General features: G+C 45.5%; 3 protein-coding genes across 9 annotated transcripts in view; 1 reads left to right on the top strand and 2 right to left on the bottom strand.

The window, feature by feature from the left end:
- Positions 1-243: 243 nt before the first annotated feature.
- Positions 244-4,043, bottom strand: PDXP (pyridoxal phosphatase). Its single transcript, XM_084809755.1, has 2 exons — positions 3,398-4,043; positions 244-1,332 (listed from the first exon to the last, which is right to left on the bottom strand). The coding sequence occupies exons 1-2, from the start codon at positions 4,026-4,028 to the stop codon at positions 1,007-1,009; spliced, it is 957 nt and encodes a 318-aa protein (XP_084665881.1). The 5' UTR covers positions 4,029-4,043; the 3' UTR covers positions 244-1,006.
- Positions 4,044-4,176: 133 nt separating this feature from the next.
- LOC146339604 (uncharacterized) lies at positions 4,177-16,950 on the top strand. Of its 5 annotated transcripts, none has more exons than XM_084809757.1 (4): positions 4,177-4,366; positions 4,869-5,081; positions 11,062-11,202; positions 14,528-16,115. In XM_084809757.1, exons 2-4 carry the CDS (start codon positions 4,899-4,901, stop codon positions 14,588-14,590), a joined length of 387 nt encoding a protein of 128 aa, XP_084665883.1. In that variant the 5' UTR covers positions 4,177-4,366; positions 4,869-4,898; the 3' UTR covers positions 14,591-16,115. The 5 variants fall into 5 exon arrangements, 3 of the variants coding, with proteins under 3 accessions (XP_084665883.1, XP_084665884.1, XP_084665882.1); XM_084809758.1 differs by having other exon boundaries at positions 4,236-4,434; positions 14,528-15,150; XM_084809756.1 differs by lacking the exon at positions 4,177-4,366 and adding an exon at positions 4,560-4,707 and having other exon boundaries at positions 14,528-16,950.
- Positions 6,729-24,247, bottom strand: part of SH3BP1 (SH3 domain binding protein 1) — a 57,569-nt gene continuing 40,050 nt past the window's right edge. For all 3 annotated transcript variants that reach the window (XM_084809750.1, XM_084809748.1, XM_084809749.1), the window contains 4 exons: positions 20,618-20,715; positions 14,571-14,697; positions 12,245-12,366; positions 6,729-9,835 (listed from right to left, as the gene is read on the bottom strand). In XM_084809750.1, coding sequence (XP_084665876.1) covers positions 9,417-9,835; positions 12,245-12,366; positions 14,571-14,697; positions 20,618-20,715 — 766 coding nt within the window. In that variant the 3' untranslated portion in view covers positions 6,729-9,416. The remainder of the gene's footprint in view (positions 9,836-12,244; positions 12,367-14,570; positions 14,698-20,617; positions 20,716-24,247) is intronic.

The following is a 24,247-nucleotide window of genomic DNA, read 5'->3' as shown; positions in this document are numbered from 1 at the left end:
CTGCCTCTATACAGAGGCAGGAATGTTTGGAAGCTGTTATCACTACAGGACTACCAAGACGAAGTGACAGCCAGTTTAGAACACCATGGCACAAAAATAGTTCTACGCAGTTTATTTTGTTGCTGCTTCAGCAGTCCCATATTCCAAAATTAAACTGGATTGATAAAAATTATGTTACCTGAGAAAGTTCTCAAGACAGAAAAAAACATTCCTTCATATTTAATTCACAGTTAGAGTTGTACATACTGTAGGTTTGCCCTCTTTAAGTTCCTTTTGACAAGCCACATGACAATTTTGTCCTGCACAATACAGCCCGATGGAGTAATTCCTGTGGATGAATATACCAAACAGTGGAAGGATGGGTCATATACGTAGCATGCATCAAAAACCCAGCCTCAGCAAAATTCCATTTTGGGCAAGCTGTATAGTTATGATGAACACCCGCTTACATATACACCCAAAGGAATTATCCCAAAGGGCCATTCTGTGGAGGCACAATGTTATTTCTCAACTGACCTCTGATGTTCCCTTTTTCACAGCAGGAGTTCTGTGTCAAGAAGCCCAAAACTGGCATGGAATGGCAGTGGCAGTAGGAGATATAAATAACACTGGCACAAATGTTGCCTCATTTAAGCTAGGGAACAATCACCACAACAAGCACATCACTGTGCTTCAAAACAAAGCAGGAGACAACAGTAAAAAGGCCACTGCTGGCAACAGTAAAAGAAAAATAATTTAAATAAATAACCGCATCATGCCAAGAGGTGGGGGAGAAATAAATACTGGTTTGGCCTGTAAATACCCCACACTTTTACATAAGATTCCCTGTTCCCTTGCAGCTGGCTAAAATAAAACAAAGAGCTCAAAGAATGAATGGGGAACTAACACCCCATTTGACCAAACACTGGAACGTGATGAGCCTGGAAACAAGGAGAGAGGGAGACAGGAGTAGGAAAGGATGGCAGTCTGGAATGTGACTAGGACTTCTGCCCACCCACATTTCCCTTTACTCATCCAGGCCTGGTATCAAGTCTCCAATACTGTCCACATAGTAGTGAGGCACCAGGTCTTTTGCAGCTGGGCTGTCGCTGGCCATGTACGCCTGTGCCTCCTCGAGGTGCGAGACGCCTGTCAGGGTCAAGACCGTATCAAGGCCACAGTTCTTGCCAAACAGGATGTCTGTCTCCAGTCGGTCACCCACCATGAGCATGCGGGATGGATCCACACCAAAGCGCTCCACAATGCACTCAAACATGTATGTGTTTGGCTTCCCAATTACCATTGCCTTGCGCCCAGATGCTGTTTCAACTGCAGCAGTGAGACTCCCTGTCCCTGAGAGAGAAAAGACACACATGTACAAGTCAAAAGATAGTTCTCCAGTAAGATAGGCCATCTTGACACAGGGCATAGCCTACTCAATAATGAGATCAAGCTGCACTGGCCTGCTGAAGGTTGAGCAAAAGAGCCACTACTAATTCTCACTGAGGTGGCAATCCTGTGCTTGGCTCTACCAGTTCAGATGGGGACTCACATGATTAAATGTTCCTCTATACCAAAAAATCCCCCTCTCCGTCTAACAAACTATATGTCAGGGAGAGGGGTTCTAGTCTAGACTTATCCCCAAAGTGATAGCTTTCTAGATGGAGAGAGACCTTTTTTGTATGGAGGAGCATTCAATCTACACCTGCAAGTTCCCACCTGCAGCCAGTCAGGTAAGACTAGACACACTGCCAGCTTATTAAGAACATGGTTCTAGTCAGGGGATCAAAGCATGAACCAGATCCAGGATGATAGAACCCTGAGGTGGCTCTAAGGTCTTGATGAACAGAGGATCCCACCCCCCTCCCAGCTTTTCAGGGATTGACCCAACTGAACATACTGCATGCTTGCACTTTATTCCATTGTGTCACGTAACTTGTTCTAAATTTATCGTTTATCTTGTTTAGCTGTATGATCTCTAGTTAACTTCTCTTTGATTTATTAAAACTGCCACAAAGTGATGTGCAAACTGAGGTAAACTGGTCAAGTTTGGGGCACTGAGCTTAATAGCGGAGATTTCCAAAGAAAGAATGAATAACTATGTCAGCTGCCTCAGGAGTGTGGAATCAGGATGTCTGGGAATAGAAACACTGATTTCAAGTACTACAGCATATGTAGTACTTTGCCAGTTCTTTTACACACCATAAAAGGTTCCAGGCTTTGGACAGATACGTTGGGGGTTCCCTAGGAACCCAAAGTCAACCTCATAAAGACCAGAGAGGAGTTTGCTTCTGTTATCAGTATGGCTGTGGTCAGAGTTTGATGTCCAGGGCAAGGCAAGTGGATGGTCACTAATACTGGTTTGAGGAACTGCATGGCTGACTAACCCACAGTACTCAATCAAGACTAGTGCAAGGTTTCTACTTGCAGGCCACCTTATCAAGAGTCCAGATACAGGTAGTACCATACTACTGTAGTGCCCAAATACTTAACCAGCAACCTGAACTACCTTATTCAGGGGACTACCAAAAAGGTTTGAATATCTGGGCTGTGCCAAGGCTAATATTTTAGCATCTAATGAGCAGTACCTAGGAATGAGCTGTAGGAACATGGGTGTTTGACAACTGACAACATAATGTACCAAGAGTTCCTCCCATAGGGTAATACCATCACTATACCCAGGATATTCCTAAGAAGCTTCACAAAGTATAAAACAGATGCCAGTAACTGGACAAAAGAACAGCATCCCTGCAGTGCGCGGGGGGGGGGGGGGGATTCTTTAATCTTTCCAAAAACCTTCTTCAGTCTCCCGTCCCACCCTTATGGCCTCACAGTGTTGGCTAGTTAGACTTGGGTTCAAACCCTAGCTCAATTCACCAAGTGTCTTCAAGCAAGCCATAGTTTGGTCATCTATAATGAGAATACCAGAGCGAGATAGAATACCAGAGCGAGATGAAATACCCTTCAACTTGCACCTCAGGAACATGGCAAACTAAATACAAAAAATAAAGTAACCCCCAGGTGGTTTGAGGAGCCCAAAGAACCTATTGCCCCACTTCTAAGCACAATTACCTAGATTCTCTGGGTGCTTGCTTCCAATTATGAGTACTTAACATCTGAACCTGGGACACAGAATACCACTTTGCCTCCTTTTCCTTCCACCCCTAATTAAGCCCAGGAAGTAGAGACATCCGATTTCACTACGGTTGGATTCTGTGTCCTTTTGGCCTAAAAGCCCCCTCTCCAAACCCAGCCATTTGGGGGGGGGTGCGGGGGGAGAACAGGACTATAATTCCTTCGCGTGAGGAAACGGGCCCTCTGCTTACGCTCAGAAGCACTCTCCTCACTTAAGGCATAGAGGCCGCAGAACTGAGCCCCGCTTTTCCTGGGGGCGTCCCGCCGCCCCTCACTCACTCACCCGGCGTGCGCTGCCCATTGCTAAGCGGATGCCAAGGGTCGGGGTCGGTGGCCACGAGCAGGCACTGCGGGTCGCGCAGGTAGGCGCAGGCCTCGGAGAGCTTGGCGAAGGTGAACTGGTCGTCGTAGCCGACGACGACGGCGCGCACCGGGAGCGTCCCCAGGCCAGGCGGCTCTTCGCCGCCGTCCTCGCCGCCGCCGCCGCCGTCGTCCTCGCCGGCCAGGCGCAGCCCGGCGTCCCGCAGCTCCCCGCGCAGCCCTTCCCCGCCCAGCACGAAGACGCGGCCCGGGGCGGCGGGCGGCGAGTCGCCGGCACCGGCTTCCCCGCCCAGGAGACGCTGGCGGAGGTAGAGCGCGGAGCAGAGCGCGGAGCTGAAGACCTGCTCGCCGCGCACGCCGCGGAAGCCCAGGCGGGAGAAGCGGCGCTCCAGCTCCGCCACGGAGCGGCGGCTGTTGTTGGAGACGAAGAGCGCGGCCTTCCCGTTCTGGCTGAGGCGCTCCAGCAGCTCCGGCGCGCCGGGCACCGCCCGCTCCCCGGTCCACAGCACCCCGTCGCAGTCGAAGAGGACCCCCTGCGCCTCCCCCAGCACCTCGCGCAGGGAGGCGCCGCTCAACCGCCTGCAGCTCGCCATGCTGCGGCCGCACTCGCCCCCCCGCCCGTCTTCTCCGCGGCAGCCAATCGGAAGCACGCCGCGGCCTTGAAGGACTGAAGGAGAGCGCAGGGGGCGCGGCCGCAGGGCGCCAATCGCGGCGCCCGGCGCCCGGATGCGTCGACGCGTCCGAGCGAAGCCGGAGGGGGCGAGGCGCGGCCACCAACCAGAAGACGAGAGTAGCTATGAGTGGCGTGGCGGGGCGTGGCGGGGCGGGGGGCGGAGACGGATAGCGCCCGCCCATGGTGACTGAAGGCAGGACTGTGTAGCCTTGGCAACTCGTTGGAGCGGTGGCGGCGGGGAGAGGAAAGAATACAGATGTGCGTTCACAGCAAGGCCTCTAGAAGCGCGCTGGTTCGGCTTTCTAAGCGGGTGGGAGGGGCCAAAGGTAGGAAGAGGAAGTCAGCGCGGCACTGGAAAGCCCGCCCCTGCGGTCTTCGCCTATTGACAGAAAGAAAGCAAACTCGGAGGCGGGCCAAAGCAGAGTGACACTTATCGTAAACCTATCAAATAGAAGAATGAAGGCGCGATAGAGCTGGTAACCCGTAATACATGGCGGATGTGACTCAGGGTGTTTTTAACCTGAAAGGAGGAGGAAAGCGAGACTAAAATGGCAAGACGGGCGGTGACTATAGAGCCAAGTAGTAAACAAACGAACTAGGTGGGTAGGCGGGCGGAATGTAGCCTCACCCCTAATGTGTTGTGGTTACCTCAGAGTGGCAATGCAGTTATAAGACTACCGTTGGCCTCTGCACGAGGTGTCCAACTGATGCTTGTGCGCGTGTTAAGTCTTAACCAGAGTTACTCCATGTTTGTTCACAGGCTCACCCTGTTTTGGCTCCGACAGTCTGTATGCAGCAGATTGCAGCCTGCCAGCAGCCTGTTCCGGGAGTTGCTCCCCAGGGAAGTGCAGCCCGCAGCCTGTGCGACGAGCTGATTGTACTTGGTGCAGTGTCAACAGCTGACACAGTCACCCTACCCAAGGAGGGAACGTCCAGCTTCGTTCCAGATAACAGAATGTGTGCATGCCTCCAGGTAATGTGTCTAGTACAACATGCTAGAGCTCTGCCTATGTGTGATGTATTTGCCCATATAAAAGTCTGCCCCACTGAATGTTCAGGGCTCTCTGCCCCTTTGCTGACAGTGCCTCCGAGTCTTGTAATAAAGGCGCTAGATGCAGAATTCTTACCCATGTCTAGTGGTTTCATTGGGCCTCCGGCTAGGCATCGAACCAGGAGCATGTTCCGCTCATGTTACAGGCAGGCGGGAGAAAGAATAAAGGACTGTGAAAAAGACCTACGATGGTTTCAGAATGAGAAAGGAGGCGGGCCAAAAACGGTCAATAGTCAATGAATGCCTTGCTCCCTCACAAAGTGGTGGCTTCTCGGCCACCACAGCAGGCGAAGGATGTGTTTGGCGGCGGTTGTGGATCGCAGAAGGTGGCATATGGCGGGGTCCTTCAAAACTGCTCTCCCTCTTTCGCCTTCTACAGGTGGAACAGACGACTGAAATCCTAGTCACCCTTACCCGGGAGTAGGAGGAAGCCCCACTTCTGAGCTTACGTGCACTAAGACAGCCTTTCCCCAATAGGGTGCCCTCCAGCTGTAGTGGACTACAACTCCCAGCATCCTCCAGCCAGTATGGCCGAAGATCCGGAGTGCTGGCGCCATAGTCCAAAACATCTGGAGAGCTCCAGGTTGAGGAAAGCTGCACTAGGATGGCACCGCAGATAGCTGTACCCTGCACTGCAGAGCCTGCACTGAGCAGTGGGTTGGACTAGATGACCTCTGAGACCCCTTCCAACTCTATGATTCTATGGAAAGGTCCCACCAGAAGTTTAGGGTGCTGGAATATCTAATGGAAAGAGTGTTCCAACCCTGGATTATCACAGCCAGCCACAACACACAGGATGATGACAAGGACTAGTTTCCACAATGGGATAATTCCTTTATTAGGATCAACCAGAATGTCACACAATACTGAGCAAGCTTTTGGAGACATTTTGGTTAGTCATAGGACGCTTCAGTATGGATGGCTCTTAGCACTACGAATCAAAAGGCATTATACAGCTTTCCTGTTTTCCCCTCCTGGAATGGATTTTCTGTGGTAAGAAAAAAAGATGAGGTGTGTCCAGATGAGGCTTTTATCGTGCAATTGCCCTGCCTCATTCATGGCATTTTAGACAGCGTCCAAACGTTGTCTTCTATTTGTAACCCTCCCATGCTTTCCCACCACTTCTGTCTTTTTCTTACCATGGAAAGGTTAAATCTAAACATGAGGTGCTTCCAGACAGAGGGTTCTTGGCATTAACAATCAGAAGGCACTGTAACTGCTATTCCATCTTTTTTTCATTAACAGATTTTCCGCAGTAGGAAAAAAGATGGAAGAACCAGTGGGAAAACATGGGAAGGGTCTGAGTGGAAGAAATCGTGACACCCTGTAAAATTCTGTGAATGAGGCAGAGCCATGAATAGTTTACACAAGACCTTTTGACTGGTAGCGTTAGAAGCCCTCCATCTGCGAGCACCCAATCACTGATGTAGATTTGAGAGAGTTCTTTGAAGGTCCAAATCTGTGTTTTGCCTGCTGTGTGTGCTAGAAATTCCACCAGTTTAGTGGGTAGGCTCAGAAGCAAAAAAGCAGCTGTGTGTGTTGAGGGTTGTTAGATTTTGCAACTTACAGTACCCGCACCAGTATGAATCTATCCTGATCTGTCCACTTATAAATAAATTCTTTTTTACAGAGTCGTCATTGTAAGACTGATGTTCTTTTCTCCACAGTTGACCCACAAAGTCTATCCTTTTCTCTGCTTGGTGAATAGGAGAAGAAAAATTGTTCCCACTTTTCCACAAGTGTTAATTTGATTTGCATTGTAAGATTCTATGCTACCATATTCCAGAGATATAATGGGGAACAGGGCTCAACCATCATTTTGGGGGGTTCAGTACAAACTTATAACACAGTCACCCACTCATACCATGATACCATCTCCTATATACAATTTCATATTTTAGTTTTTTGTTTAACCTCCTTACTGTTCTGGCTGCTTGATTTGTATTTCTAGACAGACATGGCGGTATGGTGGGTATGGGTATACTTACTAGACAGTTACAAAAATTTTGGGCACCTAAATCCTACCAGCACCACAAGCTCCTACTGTCCCAGGGATCAATATCCCAGACTATAATGGACTTTTTATCACTTCCACCAGCCACCCCTTCCTCCTGCCTTATGCGTAAAGAACTCTGGGACTGGTAGTTCTTGACAGAGCATGTTACATAGGAAAGCACAAATCTTTCTGTATCTCAAAGTACAAGTCCTAGTTTAAGTGCACAAACACTTGTCTGTTCTACAGAACAGCTTGTAGTACTACTACACCTCAGCTAGTAGTAACTCACTGTTTGTAGTGTTTTTTCTATCCTAACACTGCTTTTGATTAAACTCCAGCATATCTGGCTAAACGATATACAAATAGAGGGAAATAGGTTTTCATAAATATCCTAAGATATGATCTCCAATTTAGTCACAATATTTCGCCCATAGTAATAGGGTTGAAGCCTGGGACGTCCACCCCCTACCCCATATTTCTGGGTCTGCCCCTGGTACAGTGTACCCTCTCCCTCTCCCCCCACCCCGCTTCCCATGCATGGGCTGTGATGGGAATCATACAATCCAATACACTCATTTCTTCACACAGGTTGATACAGCATTTACACCATAGTGGGAGACTCCACACTGCCAATATTTGGTGATACAAAATAAACTCTTTATGTATACAGATACTATTAGAAAGAGGAATGCTGCAAAGTCCTAAAGGGAAAAAACAGTACCTATGAAGTTGTATCTGGTGAAGAGGAGTTTGATCCAAGAAAGCCTATGCCACAATATATTTATTAGGTTTTAAGATGCCAAACAACACTTGTTGTTTTCCAGGGGGTTTCTCCAGAACAATCCAAGAGCTAAATTAGATGTAAGCAAAGCAGATGTGTTCTTAAAAAATGAAGAAACATACTCTTCCTCACATTAGCCATAAATATGACCCTTCATTTAAGAAATAATTTTGCAGTTACGTATAAAAATATCCCTCCACCCCAAGGATATTAATGTCAAGGGATTCTTAGGGCATATGTGCATAGCAATTGCATGCTCTCTTTCAAAGAATCCTGGCAATTGTACTTCTTTGGGCTACTACACATCTCTTTCAAAGTATTCTTACGAAAATGTAAGTTACATAAGGGACATTCCTTTGTGTTGACAGCAGTCCATTATCCCTCATCTATGAACTCACGGTTGATTCAAATATATATGTGTATTTGATGACTTGCATGCATGAATGTGATGGATGTGTGAGGTCCAGTTAAGATTGTCATATCATGTCAAACACAATGTTTTTGAGCTAGTCAGTTCATGCATCCAGTTCAAGAAACAATGTCTAGGCTGTCCATAGCATAAACCGTAACTAGAGTCCAACCCCAAAAAGGACTCCTGTACTTTTAAGAGCTGCATAGAAGGGAAGTCCACCAAGGATAGCTTCTATTGTCACTCCAGCAGCCTTCCCCCAAACTGGTGCCCTCCAGTTACTTTGGACTACAACTCCCAGCATTTCTGACCACTGGCCATGCTGATGGGCTGATGGGAGTTGAAGTATAAACCTTCTGGAGGGCACCAGGTTGAGGAAGACTGCACTGCAGTGCTATGATGGGGAAAGCTGTCCCTGACAGTATTTTCCCTTCTATGCAATTCTTCAAGGTACAAAATGGAATGCCGTCTCTTACCAACCATAACTTGCTGCCTTTTAAGACTGATTGAGTTAATGCAGGATGTAGTGCACAACTGAAATAAAGAGGCTGCAAAAATGTGGTTGTCTTCCTTTCTTCCCTGTTAGCATTTACTCAGATCCTGAATTTCAGAAGCATCCCCAGCATCTCGTGATTAAAAACAAAACAAAAGCACTAGCCATGAAAAGCAGAATGGAATGGTAGACTGAAAGGTAGAATTCTGGACTGTACCACATCAGACAGCAGATGGAGTAGCAGAATTCTATATCTACACCTATTACAGAAGGTGTAGGGTTAGCTCTGCTCTGATTGCTCCTTGGGAAAGGAAGTATCAAGAAGAACAGAATGCAAAGGAGAAGAGTCATTCCTCATGATCAGGTAAAAGGGTGATGAGAAGAAGAGGGACGAGGAAGAAGAAAGTTGCTTTTGAGGTCGCGGACATGAGTCCTGGTTTCCAGTCCCAAACAGTGACAGTCAGGGTGCACCTATGTCCCAACAAGAGCTGCTAGGCATGTGTGAATGGATCCAGCATTATACCAGATCTTACACCTTCTCCTTAAAAATCTGCAGGCAGAAACAATGCCACTATAACTCAGTCATTCTCCAGGGTCTCAGCTTTCAGATCAGGTGTGGATGGAGAGCTGCTGCTTCCCACGGAGGGTGGCTCATCGGACTCTGTTGCCACAGGGGTGGAATCTTTGGACACTTCTATACTGCCGTCACCAGGAGGAGGTTCTTCAGCTGCAGCAGCTGCCTCATTGCCCAGAGTTTCTGGAGGCAGCTTTGGGGACGGCAGAGCACTGCGACTGTGACGCCTGGCTGGCTGGGGTGGAAGTGGTGGCGGCACAGAGGGAGCTCTCATGGTTCCTCCTACTGTTCTTCGAGGCAGGGCTTTAGGGGCAGAGGGAGACTTGGGGGCAGGCAGCTGGGTTTGAAGGCGCACAGGTGGCGGGGTCCGAGGCTGGACTAGGGGTGGAGGCACTGTGGGCCGGGGTGGAGCAACCCGCTTTGCTGCAAAGCAAAACAGTGAAACAAAATCCAGGTTTTGAGAAACATTTCTCTTTGTGGATATCAATAATTATCTATATGGCCCTCAATTCTGCACCATGCCCTTTTCTCTCCCCTGCCCCCCAATGCTAATCCCCAAGTGTATTTCCATAACGCCACTAAAATGTCACTTCTGCAGCTCCACTCCCCCCCCATCCCCTGCAAAGTGATGCTTGGGGCCTTTCCATACAATCAGTTTATAATGCGGGTTCCAAGCAAGAGAGCCACCCACATGTAAAGGCAACATGAATCCAGAGGCACAGGGCACTTCCACTCTAGGGCCTTTTAGAACTACACAAAACAATGCTTTTCTCCAACCCTCTGGAAGTGGAATTATAACTGTGGTTCTTCTACACAGTGAGGTCTTTGCCCACAACCCCTCTCCATGTTACAAATGCATAAATCAGGGTGGCAAACCTTTCTTGGCCGGGGAGCTAAATTCGAATTTGGGAAGGGTCTCAGTGGCCATATTCCCACAGTAGGCGAGGCTAAGGGCATAGGGTGTGGGGCCAAGGATACAGTAGGAGGGCCAAAGCAAAGTGGGCAGGGCCCGATGTAATTCTTACCACTGTGGACATTTTCCGACCAAGAAGAAAAAGCATAGCTCAATTCTATGCATGTCTGCTCAAGAGTAAACCCCAGGGCAACAACTTTCAGGCATACAAAGCACAGCTCAACTCTACATATGTCTACTCAGAAGTAAGCCACAGAAATTGACTTTTAAAACACAAGCCTGTCTCCTTACAGGGCTGGTTTAAATACCTTTAACTGTTAAAGGTATTTAAAGAGCAGGATATTTAAAGTTTAAAAGGTAAAGGCGTCCCCAGCCAGTCATGTCCGACTCTAGGGGGTGGTGCTCATCTCCATTTCTAAGCCCAAGAGCCAGCGCTGTGGGCATGACTGAACACCGAGGTGCACGGAACACTGTTACCTTTCCCGCCAAAGCGGTACCTATTTATCTACTTGCAATTTCTTGCTTTCGAATTGCTAGGTTGGCAGGAGCTGGGACTGAAGATGGGAGCTCACTCCGTCACGCAGCACTCAGGTCTTGAACTGCTGTCCTGCTGACCTTCTGGTCTGCAGTTCAGCATCTTAACCACTAAGCCACCACAGTCCCACTTAAAGTTTAAGTACCCTTAAAAGAGCAGGGTATTAAATTTTAAATGCCCTTAAATCTCTTCTTATCTCAGATCAGCGGAGTTTCCTGCACAGGGCACAAGGGAGGAGCAAGGCCTGTAGAAGACACTCACAGGCCAGATGAGGAACCCAGCAGGCCAGGGGTTCCCCATCTCTGGCATAAATGGACAACAGAATACTGGTGGCCCTATCAGGTATGTTACTGGTGGGCAGTACCCCACCCTGTTGTGTTTCCTTTGTTTTGTAAAGACGTGCACAAGCACCACTACACAGTGTAGCTCCTCACAATTAAAACAAGAAAAGAAAAAAAAGAATAGAAAGCCACACATAGTCACAGTTGGAGTAGGCCCATTGAAATCAATGGAACTTAAGTTAGTCATGACTAATTTGTCTCAATGATTTCAATGGGTCTACTCTATGTACAATTCAGTCTGGATCTAACACATTGGGCTTTTCTACAAGAGGCTAAAAAAACTCTAAAAAAAAAATCTCTAAAAAACTTGCCAAAAGTGCTGCTTGCACACAGAAATGAAACTGGAAGGTCACAACATTGTCTAAGGAACCCATAAACAACTGTGAGTAGGGAATGACAAGTGCACAATAAACGCCTCTCGTGTAGAAAAGCTCAGTGTCACTAGTCATGTCACTACCTGTTTGACAGAATACCCTTCTGCAGAAAGCAAGATAGTGCTATGCAAGTCTACACATGAAAGGATTGTGCTGCAATCCCATCTGGAGCCCCCACCCCATCACCATTTGTGGAAGGACAATGTTGTGACCTTCCAGTTTCATTTCTGCGTGCAAGGCTGCAAGCAGCACTTTTGGCGAGTTTTTTAGAGAGGGGAAAGGGGGGGTATTTCCGAAAGTGAAAGAAAATGCTGTTTCCACTTGTGCATTTATGTTATTCCACTATATCACAGTGCCACCTAGAGGTTACGTAGGGAAAAAGCGGGAAAAGAAATGCTCCTTGTGTAGTGCTCGTATCTCAATTCTGCGATGAAACTGAAAGTAGATGTAGCAGATTAACAGCCTCATGTAGAAAAGCCCAATGTGTTAGATCCAGACTAAGTCATACATAGAGCAGGGGTGGGGGGACACAGAAGGACAATGGGGGAAAAATATACTAGTATGCAGTGGTGGGAAGCAATATCTGGATTCTGCAGAACTGAGCGAGCAGATGGTATAAATTCCAGAGAAAATGGCTAATGTGGAAGCATCCAGAAGAGTAAGACTTACCTTTCCGTGAGGTGGCATCATCAGCAGGAACAGGGGTAGGCAAGGAGACTGCTGTTTCAGTAGATGGTTGGGCCACCTTTGAGGAGAGTATTCCTGGGGTCACCTCAGGATTTTTCCTGTCACTGGGGGGAAAGGCTTGTCAGCTATTTATATTCCTGTCTGTCGGCCCTGAAAAGGTACACGCCAGCAACTAGCCTACAAAGATCTGATAGATATATGGTCTTTCCACACAGGGTGGCCACTTGCATCTCCTGTTTTTTGGCAATACACATCACCAAAAAGGACAAAAGAGGACAGATTTGCATAGAATTTGCATGTGCTAATTTATATGTATCAATGCCAATTTAGAAATAAGTACTATAATTTAAATAGAAATATAATACAGCTCATCATAGTGAGAAGACTGTGACCAAGAGACTTGTGTGCCTCCTCAGACCACTGCCCTGGTGCTAACTATTGATGGGAAACTTCAAGGCCCCTGCTCTCCCTTCTTAAGGCTCTTTATCTTTATGCTGCCCTTCAAAGAGAGGACACCTCCAAAGAGAGGACTGTCCTCTGTAAAGTAGGACACATGGCCACCTTAGTTCCACACTCTGCTCCCCCTGCCTCCCTGGAAGGTCATCATGGCAAGGGGGAGATCAGCCTGGCAGATCCGTCAGCCAATGAAGGAGCAGCTACAGGGAGCTTACTCCCCACACCCCCTCCCCCAGAAAGAACACTCTGCTCCAACAGTTGGCCTTGGACTGCAGAATGAAGGGCAGCACACTCTAACCTTATCCCAGGGGTCCCCAACCTTTTTGGACCCGTGGGCACATTTGGGAAACCACTGTGGGCACCCCCACAAAATGGCTCCAACGGTGGATGTGGCTAGTTATATAATGGCTGCTGTGGGGGCCTGGCTAGCCAAAAGTGAGCTAAGGAGGTTGCAGGGAGAGAAATAGTGAGGCTACAGGCTGGGCGGGAGGGGGAAATAGCCAGGCAAAGGGGTAGAGGGGAGAGAAAGAGCAAGGCCAGTGGCTAGAAAGGGACAGAAAGAAGACCTCCCTAACATTTTCCAAGGTTTTTCTTAAAACCATTTTTTTAAGGGGGCAAGGAGGGGAGAGCTTTGTGGGTGCCATGTTGCCACATCAGGGACCCCTGCCTTATCCATTGGCCAAGGGAACAAGGGACACTTGGAGCCTGCTCCCCCTGCCTACCAGGAAGATCAAGAGGGGAGACCAACTTGGCCTCACAAATCAGCCAGAGAAGGAGCAGCGGCAGGGAGCTTGTCTGGCTCCTCATTGCCAGAAAGAACACTGATGGTGCTTCCAGACAGAATTAGTGCTAACAAGGAGAAGGCTTGTGAGGGCCCTTGACATAGTGCCCTCTGTCCCCCCCCTCTGATTGGCACTGTGTAACCCCCACTCCAATTGGCCTGCCCCTCCCCAGTCAGGACCACCATTCAAGATTTCCCACAATGCCCCAGAGACACGCTACACTGAGCGCTCTGCAACATTGTGGGAAATTTTAAATGGAGCTTTTAGCCATATACCAAAGGTACCCAAAGCAGGCATCGGTGTTGGTGGGCCCTGCCGGGCTGGTGGTCCCCCAGCTGCTGCCTAAGTTACCCCTGGAAAGCAGGAATGGCACTTGAATTTTCCCTGTTTGGTGCAAGTTGAAAGAAAGAACCTGATTGATGGGTACCGTATATGTGATTCAAGACTGTTCGACATTATCAGAATTCATAGAGGGGCAAGCACTTCCAAACAAAACTTGATTTTGCAGCTTTTTAATGGTAAATGGGGTTGTATTTGGCATGCTAGAAGAGGAGGGGGGAATCCTGAATTTTCAGGAAACATTCTTGAAGATTGGTATTGAGGTGGTAGTCAGACATATACGATACAACCTTCTGAGATGGCTGGCACCACACTTTAAGTGCCAGGAGGGATAGGACAAGTGTAGCATGGGGTGGACAGCTGCAGCATTCCACCCCAGCCTATCAAATTTCCTTGTGTGTTTGTGTGTTACTGTACCAGATCTTAGGAGCTTTTTTTGTTTCTGCATTCTGAAATGATATCAAATATTCAACACAAACTGTTGAAAATCGAAGGATTTTCTTTGGCCACAAAATAAAAGGCGCTTGCATATAATGGCGTTTTAGATTGTACGCTTCTTGGGATAGGGATTTGACTTCTCCCTGTCAAATCCTTTCTTTCTAGTGCTCCATGTACATCGATGGTGATATATAAATAACAACAAATACTACTACTACTACTAATGGAAAAATCTATCTCGCTCTTCCAGGTAAAACTGTGCCAAGGCAACCACAACACATGCTTGCACTTACCAATCCCCCAGCAATGGTGAAGTAGGTTCAGGAGGGAGAAGCGAAGTGGGTTCTTCTGCTGTGGGGACTTCTCCTTCTTTGATGTCTAGCGGGGGAGTGAACAGGCCGGAGATATTGAAGTCAATATCTTAAAAAAAGAAAAAAGAAAAAAAATGAACGAGACAATCTGAAAGGCTGAAACCATACCCATTATGAGATTTTGAAGTCCTCCCTTGTAGCCAAAGATTCAAGTTTGGGTCCTTTCTGTCTCTATAACTCATTCTCTGTACAAACTCTATGATCCATGAGTGTCAAGTCATCTAAAGCCAAGAAGAGTCCTTTCCAATTGACAGAAGCAGGCAAAGTTAAACTGCCTCACCTCACACAGGGCCAACAGACATCAGCTGCCCCGTGGGAAGGAACATCAGATGTGGGCTCATACTCAAATGGAGCTGGTTGTATTGTTCAGTTTTGGTTTTCTGAGCATGTGGTTCTTGGTGTGTTGTATTTTATAAATATTGTAAGCCACTTTGAGGACTCTAGTCAAAAAGTGGGGTATAAATATACAAAACAAATGAATAAATTTCATTCATTCATTCACTCATTCATTCCTGTACTGCCCAGTAGCCGAAGCCCTGTGGGCAGTTCACAAAAATTACAAACCAGAAATACAAATACAAGTTAATAAAACATAATATAACATCCTTAACATACAAAATACATAAATATAGTAAATAAACTGGGTGGTTAGATAAACATGTGAACCCATAAAGGCCTTCTTAGTGGCAGCCCCAACTTTATGGGGGTGAAGAAGACAAGCATAATGGACTTCCGGTTAGAACCAATGGCGCTCTGTGGGAGCTTTCTCAAACAACTTTTTAAAATGTTGAAAAACCTTTTAATTCCCCCCTGGAATTAAAAGGGGGGGGCAAGGCAACATCTGGATAATATCTTGGAGAAAAGTACCCCCCTCGAGATAGTGGGGGGACTGGATTCCAGGATTATCTCTCCAGAGCTTTACCAATGCAAAAAACTGTACTGAGACTCCTATTTCATAGGAGAAAACAGGGCTGACGTGTTCCTTAACAATATATGCTTAGGAAATATCAACAACTTCTGAAGGATGATTTAAGAAATGTTAACAATATTTGAGAACATCTGAGGACCTGCAAGATCTGTTTGAGAGAAACATGTCTGTGCCGAGGAGAAGAATGGAGCTGGCATCAACTTCCCCTGCACACCCTGTGTCAAAAGTTTCGAGAACAGAAGATATAGGGGAATTATTTACTCTGATAAAGACTTTATCTTTGCAATTTACGGAGCAAGCCAAAAGACTGGATTTAATCCAAAATTCCATCACCGCCTTGCAAGGAGCTGTCGATTTAATTAATGCGTCATGGCAAAAAATGGAGACGAAAATTAGTGAGCTAGAAGACCGAGTGGCAGGAAATGAAACTACGACACAAATTTGTTTTAAAAATGCCTCTGATAGAATTTCTCAACTGGAGGCCTTCACGAGGAGATTCAATGTACGTATTATTGGGATTAAAAATCTGTCTAATGATGTAAAATTGCCTATTTTTGTGGATAAACTTTTGCATGAGATACTCCCTATCCCATCTGATTGTTTACTTGATATTGAGCAGGCATTTCATGTGCCAAATGCTAAAGGGACTGATTACATGATCATAGTCCAATTTGCAAAACTCTCCACAAAGAATTATATCCTGTGTTTGGCAAGAGAGGGTAGAAGCCTTTCCTGGAAACAAGATAAAGTTATGTTATTTCCAGACTACATCAAAGAGGTGGCGAATAAAAGAAGGCAATTTATCAAAGCAAAAATATGGCAAAACAAATGAACTTACAATATTACTTAAAATATCCTGCTACACTTTGTATTGTGTCTGAAGGTCAGATGAAGAAGTTTCTAAATCATGAAATGGCGGAGGCATGGCTGAACGTAAAAATGCGTGAGAATTCTGTTACAACCCCATGACCTGGAATCTTTAAACAAGCTTTGTTAACTGCTTGTGTTTTGTCTACATGATCCAGGCGAGGTCAGAAGATAAATGATTATACATATATTCGTTTATTCTCTTTTATCTTTTTTTTTCTTGCTTTTCTTTATATTTTTTATTTCAAAATAGATATGGTATGCTGTATTTAAATTTATTGTTTGAGGGTAATTGTGCACATGCTTTTATATATAAAATATATTACTGATGGTTGAAGGTTTATTTTAAGTTTTATTATTATATAACACCATATTTCTTTTAATTAGTATTATTATTATTACTATTACTATAGGCTACTGGGAATGAACTGTAGACCTGTTTCTTTGATATAAGATTGATGATATGATATTGAAATGTAAGGTTGTTTATTAAACTGTAAGATTGTTAAGGTTATAGATATAGTTTTTAAAATAAAATGGCATTGGAGGTCAGGGGGTATTGGAGTTTAAACTTAATTCTTTAAAGGGGAGGGAGAGGGGGAGGGAGGGGGAGGGGAAAAGAATCTTCTTTTTTCTTCACTTCTTTTCCTCCTCCCTTTTCCTTTTTTCTTTTCCTTTTTCCTTCTCTTTTTGTTATTGTGGTGTCCTCATCAGAACAGTCTATTGTTGGGAAATTGTAGTAATGATCAGGTTGTTGGTAATTTTGGTATTGTTTATTTCATTTATAAAGATAAAATAAATAAAAATATATTCAAAAAAAGAAGAAGACAAGCATAATATGAAATGAGAACTCACAGCAGGTACCTCAGCCTTGCTACAAGCACAGCTTTCTCTTGGCTTCATCACAATTTCACTGGCAGATGTAGATATGAGCAACCAACGTGGTGCAAGCTCTCAGTTTCTCCCCTCATCTCATGCTCCAGGCAGATTGCTCAACATTTTTTTGTAAGTACTCCTCCCTCCGAAGTCTACAAAAGCTAATGCCACAATAAGTCTGTTGGTCTTTAGGTCTTCACAACATTCTATCCACTAATTCATTGCCTTATTAATTAAAAATAACAACAAGAACAGAAACGGCTTTTAAAATGCAAAACTTTCTTGGGGATGTATATCATAGATCCATTTCAGTCTAGCTTTAAGCCCGGATTTGGAACAGAAGCTGGTTTGGTCACCTCTGGGGATAACCTGTGCTGGGAGAGGGGCAGAGGAGTGCAACCCTGTTGGTTCTCTTGGACCTCTCAGTGGCTTTTGATACCAACGACCATGGTATCCTTGGGCTGTCTGAGTTGGGATGTGGGGGCACTGTATTGTAGTGGTTCTGTTCCTATTTTGATGACCAACCCCAGAAGATGGTGCTGGGGGATAATTGCTTTGCCCCATGGCAATTGTGCTATGGAGTTCCTCAGGGCTCCCCATGTTTTTCAACATTTACATGAAACAACTGGGAGAGGTTATCTGGGATGTGTGCTGAGATGTCACAAATATGTGAATGACACCCAGCTCTACCTCTTCTTTTCATCTAATGCAGGTGAGGCAGGTAATGTTCTGAACTACACCTGGACAGGGTAATGGACTGGTAGAGGGCCAATAAACTGAGGGCTTCATCACATGGAGCTTTTATCCTGCGATTGAGATTGCTCTTTCATGGAAGTCTGCGGGCTTTTTTTTTTACCCTCCTGCACTAAATGCCCCTTGTTCCATTTTTAAATAGAACGCAGATAATGAGCTATCAAATTACCCCGTTGTGTTCCGCGTCGGTTTCCTCCGTGCAAAGAGGAGAAGCGGCAAGAAGAGAAGCAAGATCAATAAAAGATAATGGAAGACTCAGATACGGGGAGAAGAGGGGCGGGGGAAAGGAAGGGCGTGTAAAGGGAGTCAGTGGTGATCCTGCATTTAAAAAGGAAGCAGAAAGCCCCGTTTTAAATGAAGGATTTTAGGCTGGTGTAGAAATGCTCGGAGACTCAATCCAGACAAGACGGAGATACTTGCTATGGGTAGTTTGTCCCGTTAAGTGACATTCAGCCTGTTCTGGAGGGGGATGCACTCCACCCAAAGGAGCAGGTTTGTAGCTTGGGAGTGCTCTTAGAGCCTTCATTGTCATTAGAGGGATAGGTGGCCTCAGTGGCTCAGAATGCCTTTTATTAGCTTAGGCTGATATAGCAACTATGGCCCTAGGTGGACAGAAATAGCTTTGTAACATTTATTCATGCTCTGGCAACACCCTACTTAGATTATTGCAACGTGTTATACATGGGCCTGCCTTTGAAAATGGTCCAGAAATTTCGTAAGTTCAAAACTAGGCAGCTAGACTGCTAACTGGGACTGGTTGACATGATCATATTATGCCAGTACTTCTCCATCTGCACTGGCTGCCAGTCTGTTTCTGGGCCCATTTCAAAGTGCTGGATTTAATCTTTAAAGCCCTAAACAGCTTGGACGCAGATCACCTGAAGGAATTTCTCCTCCAATATTTACATACCTGGACATTATCATTTGAGGTCCTCCTCCAGCTGCCCCACCAAATAAAGCAAGGTGGGTGGCTAGTAGAGAGAGGGCCTTTTCAGTGGTGGCACTGTTTGTGGAATGTTCTCTCCAGAGAGGCTCTCCGGGCACCTACATTATGGGCTTCTTAGCAACAGGTGAAGACCTTTTAACTCTACCAGGCATTTTAAGAACTGCTTTTAGCGTTTTTAGTACTCTATTCTGCTGCTGGTTTTAACCTGGTTTTATGATATAATGGTTTTATTCTTTGCTGCTGTTTTTATTTTTGTTTTATTCTGTGCTGTTTTTATTTTTTGTTTTAATATTTCTACTGTATGTTTTGAATGTTTTGTACACCATCCAGATAACTTTGGTTATTGGGGTATAGTATGTAAGTAAGTAAGTAAGTAAGTAAGTAAGTAAGTAAATAAATAAGATAAGAACAGGCTCAACAGCACCATCCATAGTAAGCTTCTAGTGTAACGCTGCAACACTTTTTTTTTTCAGACTCAGCCCTGAAGTGGAAAGACACATTTGGATGGAATGCCATGAAGGCACTTTCTGCGTATTTTACTAAGGGTGCAATCCTATGTATGCTTAGACAGAGAAAAGGCCTACAACTCCCAGCATGCTCCAGCATTGCTGGCTGGGGCATGCTGGGAGTTGTAGGTCTTTTCTCTGTCTAAGCATACATAGGATTGTGCCCTAAACAGTCTTTAAGGTGCCACAAGACTCTTTGTTGTTTTTGCTATAACAGGTCCTCCTTTGGAAATTGTGACAATTCAATGAAGTTATGATTCCTATGCAGTTCTTGGTACTACCTCTAATGTAAGTCCTTCTCCAAGGACAGTTTTTCAAACAGCTTTTCGGCTGTACAACTTTAAAAAAAAATCCACCTCTGTGCAGCATCTTGCTTTTAAGATGCTTCACAAATAACAAAAGATCACCACGAACCTTGATAAGAGTGTTAAGATATTATTTTCTGCTGCTCTCATTCTGCCCCTGGATAATAAGAGCCTTAACTACTGTCGTTTACATATGGATTGCAATCCCTGTTCCTTGATAATGAAACTTGAAAACAAGAGAAAGAGAACTCTATGGGATATTGCAGCACATCATTACTCATCAGAGCACACACAGGCTTTTCCACAGTCAGTGCTGGTTCCAGGTTTTTGAGGGTCGGTGGCAAGACACCCTCAATATCCCTCCTCCCTCAGCAAGTCTACCTTCTCATTGCCATTGTCACCAGCTACGATTGCTCCTCATCTTCTTTCTCATTATTGCTACCATTTGCTTGTCTGACTGGCAGAGAGTCTGTGAGCAAGTAGGCCGTGGCATCTACTGCTCCTCCTTCTCACCATCTCTGTTGTCTGGGCTGAAGTGGGAGGCAGGTGAACAAGCAGGCTGCAGTGGTAGAGAGGAGGAGCAACTCTAGGGAGCTCTTGCCAGTGGGCCCCTGCTGGAGTGTGGGCCCTTGGCAGGTGCCTGATCATGCCTACCTTTGATGCTGGCCCTGTCACAGTAACTATGGCCACAAAGAACCTTTTCCTATTCCCAGTCATACCAGCATAGCTCTAATTGAGTTGCTCTCAGTCCCACTAGGCAAGGTCAAATATTTCAGGCCAACAAATACCTCCTGGGAAGAGGATCTCAGCATTTTGTATCAGGGGTTCCACAACTCCCACAACTTGGATGGAGGAAACAGAAGCCATGTCTAACTGCACCTGGCACCTGGTTAAGAGAAGCCAACATGAACAATGTTAAGCAAATGATGAAGCCAACATCCCACATGGTCTGTTTGTCCTAAGTTCTCCTCTACGGTTTCGTCACTGACATACTTTGCCAATTAGTCACAATGCATAAAACTGCACAGAAATGAGAATTTAATCCATTGTAGGGTTTTCCATTAGAGAGAGTGCACCCAGTGGAATTCTGCATTCCACATATAAGAGACTTTTTAGTGTTCAGATCTGACAACCCTGCTGGAGGTGGAGGAAAGATACTAGGGTACAACTGTAGATAGCTTTGTACTGCCCTGTCCTTTCCCCCATTCTTCCCTGTTCTTGCATATAGACATCTATCTTTCCTCCCCTTTTGACCTAATTATCTCAAATACTTTTGCATATAAATATTTGCAGATAAGCACACACACACCCCGCCCTGACCACATTCATTACATTATTCATGTGCCAGTGTTTTAAGAAACTGCAGAGCTGGGGATTATATGTTATAAGAGAGTCATGTTAATTCATGTGAATAACTTTATATGGTACTAAACTGACTCTGCTCCTTGGTTCAGTGTAGTAATGGCAGGTTACTGCAAGAGGCAGAGATGCAGAGAGCCAGAATGCTGCCTTCTCCTTCACAACAGAACAAAATGGCTGCCACATACCCAGGCTTCAGGAAGTAACATCTCTCAAGTGGCTTCTGCTTTCTGAATTTTTATGGTTTTCAGGGGAAGGAGAAACTCAGCAGCTGAGCCAATAGGGTGGCCATGTGTCCTATTTTGCAGAAGACACTCCTCTCTTCAAAGGGCTGCCAGAGGACTGTCCTCTTTTTGAAGATCTGTCTAGTCCAAGTGCAGTATAAAGATAAAGATCCATCAGAAGGAAGAGCTGGGTCTTACAGTTGCCCATCAGCAGCACCTGGACAGCAGACTGAGCAAGGCACACAGGTCACCTGGTCACAATCTTCTACACTGTGGTGAGATGTGCTGTATTTCTATTTAAATTATCATTATTATTTCTAAATTTGCATCTATACATATAAATGAGCATATGCACATTTTATGCAAATCAATGTCTTCTTTTGGGGGGTGACGCAGGTCTTCTTCTTTAGTGATTCACAAGTGGCCACACTATGAGCCAATCTGGAGCAAGGAGCTGACAGCAATATTCTATCCTGAGGATCAAAAGAGACATTACTGTATCTAGAAGGTACATCTTTTTTATTTTTACTCTGGAGCAGGCACAGGGGCCTCAATCCAGATCTTAAAAGCCTCCCTACCCCCTATGCTGGGGCTCTGAACCAGATCTGGCCCCCTGCACTTGTTGTTGTTGTTCAGTCGTTCAGTCATGTCCGACTCTTCGTGACCCCATGGACCATAGCACGCCAGGCCTTCCTATCCTGTGCTTTCTCCCGGAGTGTGCTCAAGTCCATATTCATTGCATCGGTGATGCTATCTAGCCATCTCATCCTCTGCCGTCCCCTTCTCCTTTTGCCTTCAGTCTTTCCCAGCATCAGGGTCTTTTCCAGTGACTTTTCTCTTCGCATTAGGTGGCCAAAATATTTGAGCTTCAGCTTCAGTATCTGTCCTTCCAATGAGCAGTCAGGGTTGATTTCCTTTAGGATGGACTGATTTGACCTCCTTGCAGTCCAGGGGACTTGTAAGAGTCTTCTCCAGCACCACAGTTCGAAAGCATCGATTCTTCGGCGCTCAGCCTTCCTTATAGTCCAGCTCTCACAGCCATACATTACTACTGGGAAAATAATAGCTTTGATTATACGAACCTTTGTCGGCAAGGTGATGTCTCTGCTTCTTACTATGCTGTCTAGGTTTGCCATAGCTTTCCTCCCAAGGAGCAAGCGTCTTTTAATTTCATGGCTACAGTCACCGTTTGCAGTGATCTTGGAGCCCAAGAAAGTAAAATCTGTCACTGCTTCCATTTCTTCCCCTTCCATATGCCAGGAAGTGATGGGGCCAGATGCCATGATTTTAGTTTTTTTAATGTTGAGTTTCAAACCAGCTTTTGCACTCTCCTCTTTCACCCTCAACAACAGGCTCTTTAGATCCTCTTCGCTTTCTGCCATTAGGGTGGTATCGTCTGTGTATCTGAGGTTGTTGATAATTCTCCCGGCAATCTTAATTCCGACCTGTGATTCATCCAACCCAGCATTTCTCATGATGTACTCTGCATATAAATAAAATAAGCAGGGCGACAATATACAGCCTTGTCATACTCCTTTCCCAATTTTGAACCAATCGGTTGTTCCATGTCCGGTTCTTACTGTTGCTTCTTGACCCTCGTACAGGTTTCTCAGGAGACAGGTAAGGTGGTCTGGTACTCCCATCCCTTTAAGAATTTGCCACAGTTTGTTGTGATCCACACAATCAAAGGCTTTAGCGTAGTCAATGAAGCAGAAATAGATGTTTTTCTGGAATTTTCTTGCTTTCTCCATGATCCAGCGAATGTTGGCGATCTGATCTCTAGTTCCTCTGCCTCTTCGAAACCCTGCTTGTACTTCCGGTAATTCTCGGTTCACATACTGCTGAAGTCTAGCTTGTAGGATTTTGAGCATAACCTTGCTGGCATGTGAAATGAGCACAATTGTACGGTAGTTTGAGCACTCTTTGGCATTGCCCTTCTTTGGAATTGGAATGTAAACTGACCTTTTCCAGTCTTGTGGCCATTGTTGAGTGTTCCAAATTTGTTGGCATATTGAGTGCAGCATTTTAACAGCATCATCTTTTAGGATCTTAAATAGCTCAGCTGTAATACTGTCATCTCCGCTAGTTTTGTTGTTACTAATGCTTCCTAGGGCCCACTTGACTTCACTCTCTAGGATGTCCGGCTCAAGTTCCATGACCGCACTATCATGGCTATCAGGGACATTAAGATCTTTCCTGTATAATTCTTCTGTGTATTCTTTCCACCTCTTCTTAATCTCATCTGCTTCTGTTAGGTCCCTGCCTTCTTTGTCCTTTATCATGCCCATCTTTGCACAAAACATTCCCTTGAGATCTCCAATTTTCTTGAAGAGATCTCTAGTCTTTTCCATGCTATTGTTTTCCTCGATTTCTTTGCATTGTTCATTTAAGAAGGCCTTCTTGTTTTCTTGCTATTCTCTGGAACTCTGCATTCAGTTGGGTATATCTTCCCCTTTCTCCCTTGCTTTTCGCTTCCCTTCTTTCCTCAGCTACTTGTAAAGCCTCATCAGACAGCCAATTTGCTTTCTTGCATTTCTTTTTCTTTGGGATGGATTTCGTTGCTGCCTCCTGAACAATGTTACGGACCTCCGTCCATAGTTCCTCAGGCACTCTGTCTATCAGGTCTAATCCCTGAAATCTATTCCTCACCTCCACTGTATATTCATAAGGGATATGATTTAGGCCATACCTGAATGGTTTGGTGGTTTTCCCTACGTTCTTCAATTTAAGCTGAAATTTTGTGATAAGAAGCTCACGATCTGAGCCACAGTCAGCTCCAGGTCTTGTTTTGACTCACTGTATAGAGCTTCTCCATCTTTGGCTGCAAAGGACATA

Source organism: Heloderma suspectum, chromosome 7 (genome assembly GCF_057233095.1).
Source record: "Heloderma suspectum isolate Gila_16-S chromosome 7, 16-S_ref, whole genome shotgun sequence".
Taxonomy (NCBI): domain Eukaryota; kingdom Metazoa; phylum Chordata; class Lepidosauria; order Squamata; family Helodermatidae; genus Heloderma; species Heloderma suspectum.
The sequence above is the reverse complement of the archived record's forward strand: the minus strand, read 5'-3'. Positions and strand labels throughout refer to the sequence as shown.